An 11662-nucleotide genomic window follows, 5' to 3' on the forward strand; every position below is an offset into this window, starting at 1 on the left:
AACATGCTGAAGACCCAAGTTGGAGTAGGACAGACACCTATAGATGGCATCACTCACCTCCAAGCCAAGTTCCCTGAGATCACCTTGAGACCCCATGTTTGCATGAATGTGTGTATCCCCCATGGCAGTGGGCACACACAACCACACACACACATACATACAAGAAGCAGGGATGAGGGGAGATGTCTGGGTGTGCCACTGGCAATAGCAAGGGCTGACCAGGAGGTCCTGTGAGCACCAGTCTGGTGGTATCTGGGCAGAGAGGCTGTGCAGGGGCTTCCAATTCACACCCTAGCTTCTGGGGACGCTCCATCTCAGAGACTTTGCCTCAGTCTACTGGTTCCTTCTTTCTCAGCCTCTGTGGAGCCAGACTCCAGCATCTGTGGCTTCCTGTACTCCTGGAGGAATGTAGGGGGGCATGGAGGAAGGAGACCCAGTAAGACCCTTGGCTCCCAGGCCTCAACAGAAACTTGGGTCATTCTCAGATCCTGAGCTGGAGGGCCTGATGACCTCCATGGGATCTTGAGATTTAAGGACCCAGGGGTTCAGGGCCCCAGACTGGACCTTCCAACCTGTGAATGTCCTTCATTTGTCCTCCAGAGCAGGACACCTACTGCTCTCATTGGGATAGGTGGAGAGGGATCAGAAGGTGTGTGCAGAGGCCTCTGACCAAGCTCAGATCCTGTCCCAGTTTCCAAGGATCAACTCTGGGGCAAAGAGGTGGAGCTGAACTGAGTCAGGTCAGCTTGGTTGGGTGGGGATGGCTGGGGACTAGGACCTCAGGCTCTCTGTCGTGATTCCCATGGGAAAGGGCGGATTTAGAAAGCTAGTGAACTGGGCAGGGAGTGCAGGGACAGAAGCCAGGGCTGTGTGCAGGAGTGGGACCCTGGGCTCTGGCTTGGTTGAGTGGGGACAGGTGAGGATAAGGACAGAAAAACGGCCAGGCTCTCAGGGAGAAGGCAGCTTTGACCTTTCCTAGCCTCTGGGGTTTTCCCCTAGTCCGGAACCAACCAGCAAATTTCTTAATCCCACTGTCAGCCCTGCCCAGAGGCCCCGCCCACTGGGCTCATTCAAAGGCAGGAGCCAGAATGTGTCACACCTTTCCCCAGAACCCAGCCCCACTGCCAGTAAGGGGGAGCTGACACAAGATTTCAGGGCCTGGGGCTTGGAGGTGAGGCCCGACTCCCTTCACCTCCCAGGGCTCGGCCCCACGGTCCCTGGAAGATGACCTCAAATACCAGCCTGAGTGGGCTGGGCTCTGGCCAGGGAAGGCCAGGCCTGGCAGCTCATTACTGTGGGAGGGAGGGCAGGTTCCCTCTCCCTTCCCTCCACCTTCCCTCCTCCTCCCTCCCTCGCCTCCTTCCTCACTAGCTTCTCTCGTCCAGGGTCAAACCAGGCCGAGCTGATCTCAGCGGACACGCACAGGACCCACAGCAGCTCCAGGGGCCCAGGTTCCAGCCGCCCGAGCAGGTGCCTGCAGCCATGTTGGCCCTCAGCCTGGTCGTCCTGAGCCTGCTCACGGCAGTGCCCCCCGCCAGCTGTCAACAAGGTAGCTTGGCCTGGGCCAGCCCCGGGGCTGCGGGGAGGAGAGGGCCGGGCTGGGTGCTGGGAGCCCAGGGGTGGAGGGGGTGGTCTTCTGGTCCTTCTCATCACCCTTGGCACCTGCAGGTTGGAGGGGGAAGAGGCACTGGTCTAGTCCGGGGAACCTCCAGAGGCAGACACAGGCTTCTGGCTGGGACATGATTCCCACAAGTGAGAAATGAGGGCAGCAGGGAAACGCTTGATCTAGGGCTGGGGAGGGGAGTTGAGACCCACGCTCCAGGAGCGGGAATTGCTCTAGAGATGGCTGGGTTCTGAGAGTTGGGGGCTTCAAGGAGGGTGGGGGTGGGGGCTGAGCCACCCCTCAATGGCAGGCTTGTTTCTGTCTTGGTTTTGGCCTAAACCCCCATTGTTTCCTACCCAAAGTCCCAGTGGGGCTCCCACCATGTGCCTGGGCTCTCTGTCCAGCTTTGCCTCTGTGTTGCTGTGTGCTGTGTATCTTATGCCACACAAGGAGATGAGCAAATCACTGCCCTTCTCTGAGACTCAGTTTTCTCATCCATAAAATGAAGACAATACACCTGGCCACCCACCTCCCAGGGCACCTGCCCTGCAGGGGTGGGGTAGGGCTTTGTATGGGTAAAGCTCCACACCCACCACCTGGTGTCTGCCCTGTGCTGTGAGGCTGTGTTTGCAGCCAGAGTCTGGGGACTCTGCAGGTGGGCTTTGGGCCCAGAGGGGGTGGCTTCCAGAGCACCCCTCCTTTGCAGACACCCTGAGCTCTCATGCATGACTGCTTCAACTCTGTCTCTCAGGCCTTGGAAGCCCTCTTTGGGAACTGAAGATCAGAGAGGCTGAGTAACTTGTGTCGGTCGCACAGCAGAGCAAGAAGGGACAGGGCTAGATCTCCTCTCTCCTGCCGCAGGCCCTGCCCCTTGTGCTGTGTATCCATCCCAGAGCCACCTGGAAGGAAGAGCAGTGTCCCTGGTGGGTCTGGAAGGAATCGGCTGCAGAGACAGGCCTCCCAGGGCCTGAGCCCTGACTCCCAATCCTTGAGTAGCCACTGAGGAAACAAAGGGCCTGAACCATTGTTTTTTGGGAAAACAAGGAGTCCAGAACACAGCGTTTTGGCAAGTATGGAACATATAGTAACCACACTGTGTATCTCCCTTCACCCAAGGAGATGAGCAAGGTCTGACCACAGGACAGAGTTCCCGGGGCCCTCCCTCCTTCCCAACACCTGCCAGGATCAGGGACTGCTCGGAGAAGGCAGTGCCTCCCTGCAGCAGGAGAGCTTTCGGGTAGACTCAAGGAAGCACCTTTGAGAGGGAATGAGGCAGAATGAAGTTTCTGATGCTCAGCCTGGGTCCTTTAGGTACAGGACGGCACTAGAAACGCAGGTATTCTTGCCTGGAAGCAGGACCTTTCAAAAGTTTCCTGTTGGCCTCTGTCCCTTCCTGAGACATCTAACTGCTACTGTGTGTCTGTCCTTAGGTGTGGCCAGGCTCTCTCGGGCTCACAGAGCACGGTGATGTCCAGGGAGAGGAGAACCCTTTGGGGCTGCCAGTGGCTGAGAGCAGAGACTTCTGCGAAATCTTGAGGGTTAGAGGTGGTGTCAAGGGTCAAGGGTCAAAACACAGAGAAGGTGCCTGGATGGGGCCTCAGACTGGTGTCTGGCCTAGTCCCTTGGGCACCCAGCCAGAGGAGCCGAAAAGGGCTCAGATTGGAAGCTCCCCTTCTGCCAAGACCCAGAGAGAGCTCGGCCCTCTGTCCTGCCTTTCCAAAGGTGTTCTGTCCCACCCTTCCTCTGGGCACCCCTGGCACTCCCAGCTGCGCGGCCCTGCCTGTCCGTGCTCCCACGCCTACCCAACCCCAGAGAACCTCTGCTACAAAACAGGATCTTCCAGATGCCAGCCCAGTCATATTAGCTCTGGGCCGCTCCAGCCTGGGAGCAGGGGAGGAGGGGAGCCACCCTCCCTGGCAGGGCCAGGCTGGCTATTCAGGGGGCTGCCCTTTGGTCCCTGGGCCGAGGCTTTCCCTGGGGGCCCCTACTTGTTACCCACTGCAGCGGGAGAGGTCTGGAGGAGGGGACACTCTGGGCTGCCTGGACCTCAGACGCTGCTTTCTGAGGCTTCCTCCCTCCTTGGCTCCTTTCTTTCTTCCAAATCCTGTCTTCCTCCAAACCACCCTCCCCTTTATAAGCCCAGTGGTCAGACGGGGTCCTTGTTCCCCAGACGGTCTCCTCTGGTCCAGGCAGTGGGCTGGGAGCCTCCAGCACAGGCCCCTGCCCAGAGGCAGGAGGGCCCCCTGCACTGGCAGTGCCCAGCTTGCTGCAGGACAACTCCCCCGCCAAAGCATAGCACACTCCTCCCTTTCCAGGCCGGGGGAACCTGCAGCCCTGGATGCAAGGCCTTATTGCTGTGGCTGTGTTCCTGGTCCTTGTCGCAATCGCCTTTGCTGTCAACCACTTCTGGTGCCAGGAAGAGCCGTGAGTGCTGCCTGGGCGGCCCTGGAGCTGGGCCGGCGCAGGCAGGGTGGGACCAGGACCCTGGCCACTGCTCTTGTAGCAGGGAGAAGGGTTGATGAAATCCTCTCACTGTGTGGAAGGGACACGGAGGCCTGAGGTCTCGGGGGGCAGAGCGGAGATTTGGTAGTGTCTACAGCTGAGTGTGCTCACTGGGGGCAGGTTGTCTCTTCTCGGATTCTCAGTGTTTCTATATGTATAGTTGGGACAGCGGCCCATCTGTGATGGGGGCTGTGAAAACCCCTGGACAGGAATGTTCTGCCCTTCTCCAGGGTCTGCTGGCATGTCACATTCGGGAGGTACAAAGGGGCAACGGGACAAACGCTGCTCTTGTGCTCACAGACTCCCAGATGGGAAGGGAAGGCAAAACTGGTGGGAGCCATCGCAGCTTGAGGCTGATGCTAAAGGAGCCTGCAGAGTGCCGTGTGGGCCTGACCTGGGGGGGAAAGGAGGGCGACCAGAGAAGGTTTCCTACTGTATGTTTATCCTGAAGCCCAAGCAGGAGCCAGTCCCAGCACAGTGCAGGGTGGGAGAGCATTGCAGTTGAGGGGTCCTAAGTTCGGAGCAGAGCACAAAGGCAGAGGGGGCTGGGCTGAAATCTAGTTCATTCTGCACCTGTCAACTCTGGGGCAAGTCTGCGTCTGCCCCTGGTTCTCATACTGGTGGCCGGTCCTGGGTGCCAGCAGCAGCCCTGCAGGAGACACTGAATAAACATGAGCAGTTCCCAGATGGAGAGAGGGATGGAGAGGCCTGAGATAGGCTGGCAAGGTCAGCAGAGCCCAGGCCAGGCAGATGCTTGTGCACTAAGGCCCCCGACTTCAGGCTTTGTCCTTAATGCAGTAAGGATCCAGTGCAAGTGTGTAAGCCAGTCTCGGGTTGAGATGTCTGCAGATGAAAAAAAGGGATGAGGATGAGGTCAGGAGAGAGTCTGGACTGTGGAGGCGGCGGAGGGGATGGAGAGAGGGGACAGGTCTAAAAGCTGTCAAAGAAGGAAGGGGTCGGCACATAGAGACAGGAGGGAGGAAGGACAGGGAAAACATCCAGGCTTCTGATGGGGCTGCCCACCGATACATAGACCACGAGAGAAGAGGCAGGTCTGGGGCAACTTGGATATATTATGTCTGAGGTGCCTGTGGGATGTCCGAGGAAAGATAAGCAGTGGTTAGGATCCTGGTGACCCTCATGAGAGTGGTGTCCAGGGATGTTGGGGCAAAGGCCACCCTTGAGTAAGAGGCAAGGAGATTGTTGTTGGAAATGGTTCTTTTCTCCACTGGCCCCAGCTCTGCCTTCAGCGGCCATTCCTACTGCTTAGGAAAACCTTGTAGGAAATCTGGGGCAGACACTGAGGGCTGCCAGATCTGCTCTGGAGCTGAGCTGAGGCCGGAGGAAAACAGCAGAGGGAGACTGGGAGGTGGCTGGTACAAGAATGTCTGGTACGTCTTTAGTAGACCTCAGGCTGGAACCTGAGGGCCCCACTGTGGATCAGGGAGAAGGGTGTGAGGCCCCTTAGAGTGTGGCCAGAACCAGGATGCTGGGCCCTGCTGGAGGGAGAGGCTTCCCCTAGAGCCTATAAAATTGGGCCTGACTGGACTAGAAGGAGGAGGGGTAACAGATGGAGAGGGAACCCAGGGAGCCCTATTGATGAGCTCTGTCCCTAGGGAGCCTATAAACATGGTCATGACCATTGGAAACAAAGCAGACGGGATCCTGGTGGGAACAGATGGCAAGTACTCCTCAATGGCAGCAAGCTTCAGGTGAGGCACTGGTATAGGGCAGATCACCCTGTGCTCCAGGGGCTCCCGGGGACCTCAGGACCAGGACCTTTTGATGAGGAGAGGGTGGGGAGTATGGTGGCTCATGTGTGGAAGGGCTCAGTGAAGAGAAAGGGTTCAGTGTGGGAGGATGGTGAGTGAAGGGGCCTTTGGGAGGACTGCAAGGCTCCATGCAGCCTCAGTTTGGAGAGAGGGCTCAGTAAGGGGATAGGGACTCGGCGCGGGGAGGGGCTCAGGGGGTAGATTGGATTCATAGGGAGGGGTGTAATGGGGAAAAGAGGCTCAGTGAAAGAAAGGGACTCTGAAGAGATGAGTAGAAGGACTCTGTAGGGAGGAGAATCTGTAGGGGAAGAAGCTCAGTGAGGAAGTGGGCTCAACAGGGGGTTTCTTAGTGGGGTTCCCCGGGGGAGAAGCTAGATGGCAGAGAAAGATGGGATTCAGGGTGGTGGTGGTGAGAGGCCTCCAGTCTCAGGTGCAGGAGACCAGATATGGTCAAGGGAACCCCCTCTGGGACTCAAACATTTATTCTGGAAGACACAGCTCTCACAAGTGCGGGATGGGGCAGGGAGAAGGGGATGGGATAGAAGGAGCAATGACCCCTATCATCCTCTTTCAGGTCCAGTGAGCATGAGAATGCCTATGAGAACATCCCAGAGGAGGAGGGCAAGGTCCGCAGCACCCCGATGTGACCCCTGCTTGCCTGTCCATGCCAGCCCCCTCCCTCTCTCTACAGGGATCAGCAGGAAGGGGCCTGCCTTCTCCACCCCCACGTCTGTCCCACCCTCCTGCCAAGGTCCACGCTCAGACTGTGTCCAGGCTGGGGCTCATCTGTGGCCTTGAGGTTCTAGGGGGTCTCCTGCCCAATTCATTTCGGAAGACTCTTCTGAAAAAGACAATCAGCTCAGCACCTCTCATCCTGCCTCACATCTCCCTCCCCCGACCATGGCAAGGGCCCTTATTTCTGTGAAATAAAGACATTTTGTACTTCTGGGTCTTAGACTCTAAATAGCTCAGAAATAGCTCCTTAGGCTTCCAGAGAGGCCCAATCTTGCTTTCTGACTCATCTTCCAAAGCCACTGTCACGGTGATTCTGGAGAATTTCCAGGAAGTCCTCTCTGGGAGAACCCCCGAGGCCAAGGAGCACACTTCTTGCTCCAGGCAGAGACCCTCTTAAAAAGCACCCCTCCCCTTTTAAAGAAAACATGTATTATTTGACTGCATTGAGTTGCAGCACGCGGATCTTTGTTGCGTCAAGTAGGATCTTTCCTTGCGGTGCACAGACTTTCTAGTTGTGGTGCACAGGCTTAGCTGCTCCGCGGTGTGTGGGATCTTAGTTCCCTGACCAGGGATTGAACCTGGGTCCCCTGCACTGCAAGGAGGATTCTTCATTGCACCTCCAAGGAAGTCCCGAGTCTTCCTCTCTTGACCTGCCCTTCACAACTGCAAATCTGGGTGATTCTGGGCTCTTCATGTAGCACCAACCCTGACCCCTCCACCCTGCCTCCATGTTGCCAGATGTTGCAGCGGGTTCACTCGTTGCTCATTCATCCAGCTCTGTCCTCATCCCCATGGCCCCTCTGGGCTGGGCTTGGGGCATTGGAAGCACTAGGGAAAGTCTAGGGCTAGGACTCGGGAAGCTCAGATTGGAGTCTGAGCAAGTCCCCTCCTGACTTGCCATGTGACTTTGGAGAGTCAATGTCCTCTCTGAGCTCTGCTGACCTTCTGAGGATTTAGCCAGGCTCACCACAAAGCTTGAGTGGGAATTATCCTTCCTAAGGCACTGACTCCCAGATCCAGGTGGGGGTGGGGCGAAGGAACTGGGCCCCCTGGGAGAATGAAGCAGGAAGGAGGGGACATGACCCTAACCGGGCTGGCTGACCCTGGAGACCCCTCACTTCTAGAACTGTCATTCTCATGAGAACAGCCTCTGTCTCTGTCTGGGGTGGCAACTGGAGGCAGGCTGTCCCGGGAGCACCCCAAGTTCCAGAGGCGAGGGGCTGGAGGGCAGGAAGCAGCCCACCTTGTCCCTCAGATCTCCTTCTGCCACCTGTCTCAACCTGTCACGGCCTCTGGTTCCTCCGTTATAGCTGCTCCTGTGCTGCTCCAGGGCTTCACGCAAATACCCCTGGGGAGTTCCACCCGAAATCCAGACCATCCCTCCCACCTCTCTGGGGGCTAGTCTGCAGCCTGCAGCCGAGGGAAGATCCCGCACTTCAGGGTCTCTGCCCTGCTGTGTGACTTGCCTCTCCTCTCTGGGCTTCAGCTCAGTGACTTGTGGCTAGAGCTCCTGTGATTCCCACTCTCTGCTTTTGCACACATGAAAGAATGCCTTTTCACCCCCCTCTGCCCGTGTAAACTCTGCACATTCCTTCTCCTTGGCCCTGCCTAGGTACCTCTTCTTCTAGGAAGTCTTCCTTGACTAGACCAGAGGACAGAGTCAAGTGACCAGCCAGCCCAGCCTTCGGCTGCCTGGGTCTGATCCTCCTTGTATGAAGCTACGTTCCTCCCACCTCAGCCCCCTGTTGTCTCACCTCAGCACCACCCACCCCCCCAGTTGTCTCGGGGTGTCGGAGGTGGGGGGAGGCGGTTCCCAGTCTGACTCCTCATTGGCCTGCCAGCTCTGAAGGCAGAGATGCCATCCCCCTGTTTCCCCTCCAGCCCCTCACACTTCACCAGCAGGGGCTGTGGCAGCTGCTGTCCTGTCCTGGTGCTGAAGGTGGCGGGGGTGGGGGGGTGGGGGGGGGCGTGGTGGGCTGGGCTGGGGTGGCCCGCTGGGTGAGTAGAGGGGTCAGATTCCCCTCCCTCCACCCCACACCCCCCGGGCCTTTCCAGGAGCCTCCTTAGCCCCTTCCCCACCAGCTGGACAAGGATGGTGGGAACTCCATCCTGGGGTCCTTGTGGGGCTGTGCTGGCATTGACCTTCCCCCCAACCTCATGTTCCTGCCCTGACAGGGGGCAGGGGGCATGGAGCTGCCGGCCCCAGAACTGCCGGAGCCCCCAGTCCTTATCGCTAGTTCCCACCTGCCAGTCTGGCCAGAGGAAGGAGGGAAAGGAGGCTGGGTCCGGGCCAGGGCGGTGCTTAATGACCCTCCGGGGGCCTAATCGCAGACTGGCAGCCGCTGAGTGGCTCAGGCTGGCTCCTGGAGGAGGCTGATAACGCACCAGCTGGGCCCCCCACCATCTATCGGGGCTGCACAGCCAGTCTCAAGGGGGCATCGCTCGGGGGGCCTGGGAGGGGGAGCCTCTGGGCTGGGGCAGGGCGTCAGGGGACGTGGGGGAAGCTCTCTGCCCCTCCCGCCCTGCGGGAAGGGGATTTCTGAGCTCCTTGATTGACAGACAAGGGAGAGGATGCTCCTTCAACGCCTTCCTGCTCCCTCCCCACCCCTTTCTCCCCAGGCCGGACCTCCCGGTCCCAAGCCTGTTTTCTCTTTGGCTCTCCCCGCCTTTACTCATCTCCCTGTCTGTGCTCCAGTCTCTTTCCGAGTGCAGTTTTTAGTTCCATCTTCTTGTATCGGTCGCGTGTCTCCCTTCTCCTTCCTCCACCTGAACTCATTGTTCACGCCTTCTCTCTCACCTCTCATCCGCCCTCTTTTTCCAGCGGGCTCTCCCCCTGCCTTCTCCCCAGCTCTCCCCACGTGCCTGCGCTGCCCTGATGCCCCTCGAGGCGGTGGCGAAGTCCGGTGCCCTCATCCAAGTCTCACTCTTTGTGCAGCTTGACCTCCGGCGGATCCCTCCCCCTGCTCTCTGGGCAGAAGGCGAAGGCTGCCCAGGCCCTGGCTCCAGGACCCAGAGGTTCTATTACTCCCAGAAGACATTCTTGCTCCTCCGGCATTCTGTAATACGGCCGGCACCTTTCCTGTTCTTCCTCTACCTAAAACGTTTTGGATTTCACAGGGTTACATTGCAGGTTACACCCGAATCACGCTAAAAGCCCCACCCAGCAACTGCAGAGTTGAAAGTAGATTGCAGCACAGCTTACTTCAGTTAGACTTGAAGAGGAACTTCCAGCCTGGAGTTGGTTTTGAAAAAAGGGTGCGGAGTCCTAGCTTGAGTGTTATTAAGATAGAGTCGCAGGGGCTTGGAATAATTTTCAAGATGACTTCTCTCATGCTCAGAGTGACATGAGTAGAAACACTGCACTCTTATTGTATTTCAGGGAGCCTAATATCACCGGGGAATGTCTGCCAGGCAGAGTCTCTTCCCCCAGCCCAGGGAAGAGGAGTGGGGGCAATGGGAGGTGTCCATTGCCTGTGACGGGCTGTCTTTCTCCTTATCCTACCCTATCTCCTTAGACCAAGCTCTCAGGTGAGTCACATGGCTCGAACCCGTGGAACTTGCTCTGGGATGAAGATGGGAGGCATTTGCCTCCCCTTCAGATCTGGTCTATGAGCCTGGAGCCCTCAGCTTGGCTCTCCTCCCAGTTTTCAGACCCCAGTAGTCCACACAGTGGCTGAGAGCTGGGGCTTAAGAATCATGCAGACTCTAGTTGAAAGTCCAGCTCTTCGCCTCACTGCTTGTGGGACCACCTGGGCTTCTGGATGTTCTTTTCACTTGCTGGTAAGACTGCTTCTGTCATGACTTCCCTGCGGGGTTACTGGGAGGAAGCAGAGATAATGTATGTGTTATCCTTGCACCTGAGACTCGCCAGAAGACCCCTTAAGCTCGGCTTAGCAGTCACTTCTTCTGGGAAGCTCGCCCTGAGCCCTGGGCTAAGGGCTTCCTCTGGGCCACACCAGCATCTCTGCACTCACTGCCCTGTGTTGCCTGTTTCCTTGTCTGTGTGCAGCTCCAGCGTCAGGTCTGGGAGCTCCTCGAGGGCAGGCAGGGGGTGACTTTCCTCTTTGAGTCACCAGCACCCACGCTTGGGCCCAGGAAAGGGAAGCCCAAGGGGTAGCGAAGAGACCCAGAAGGAGAGACTAAATCCCAGTCCATACCCGTCCACTCCACATAGGTACAGACACACACAGGACCTGCACCCCCGCTCTTAAGCTCTCTCTGGCTGAAGGTCCTGGGGTCAGTGAACACCGATGCTCCATCTGGTCTTCAGTTGCTGGGGAGGGGTTGTTCTCCCCCTCCCCGCCCACGTCTGCCTCCTGGTGGCTGCACACTCATTGTGAAGAGTGGATTCAGTAGAGCCTTTGAACTGGACCTTCAGGGGGCTCTTCCCCCTTAAGCATGGGGACCAAAGACCTTCCTATGGCCGGGCGCTCGGGACCTCACAGGTTGTGCAGCACCTCGCACTGCAAGCTTCAAGGGCAGCCGGGCCTCCAGTGCCCCCTCTTTGTGTCCCTAGAGGCCAGCTCCGTGAAAACTTCAGGTTCTGAGTACTACTGGTAGGGCCAGGCTCTGGGGGACTTAGCATCCGGTCCTCATGACGCACCTCCCTTTCTCTCAGAAATGGTCCGAGAGTCCCATGGCCTCTGTCTTGAGTCATTATTCCAGAGAATAAGGAATGATAATGTTTGTGGCGCCCTGCTCCCTGGAGACCCTGGCTCCGTGGGGAGGAAGAATAGAGAGCTTGATGAGAGAGAGAGTGAGAGGAAGTTCAGGGATGAGTCTCAGGATCGTCCTGAGCAGGCTGGAAGGTGGTGGAACCTCTTGGGGAGCACTGACAGGGTTGTGTGAACTGCACCTCTACCTGCAGCCTGGGGGCCTGCCTTGGCCTACAGGGAGGGGAGCCTTTTCCTGCTTTTCACGAAGGCACTGGGTAGTGGGGGGCCCCGTGAATGACAGGTGCCAGGGGACGAGCAGGAGTGTGTGGGGTGAGGATGCATTTGGACAAGTGATTTGGGAGCTGGTGGGATGTCTACAGGGAGAGGACTAGGGG

General features: G+C 57.9%; 1 protein-coding gene across 1 annotated transcript; it reads left to right on the forward strand.

Moving 5' to 3' along the window:
• Positions 1-1415: 1415 nt before the first annotated feature.
• On the forward strand, positions 1416-6819 carry PDZK1IP1 (PDZK1 interacting protein 1). Its single transcript, XM_061121981.1, has 4 exons — positions 1416-1549; positions 3919-4027; positions 5722-5817; positions 6452-6819. The coding sequence occupies exons 1-4, from the start codon at positions 1483-1485 to the stop codon at positions 6522-6524; spliced, it is 345 nt and encodes a 114-aa protein (XP_060977964.1). The 5' UTR covers positions 1416-1482; the 3' UTR covers positions 6525-6819.
• Positions 6820-11662: the final 4843 nt, after the last annotated feature.

The sequence above is a fragment of the Dama dama genome, chromosome 20 (genome assembly GCF_033118175.1).
Source record: "Dama dama isolate Ldn47 chromosome 20, ASM3311817v1, whole genome shotgun sequence".
Taxonomy (NCBI): Eukaryota; Metazoa; Chordata; class Mammalia; order Artiodactyla; family Cervidae; genus Dama; species Dama dama.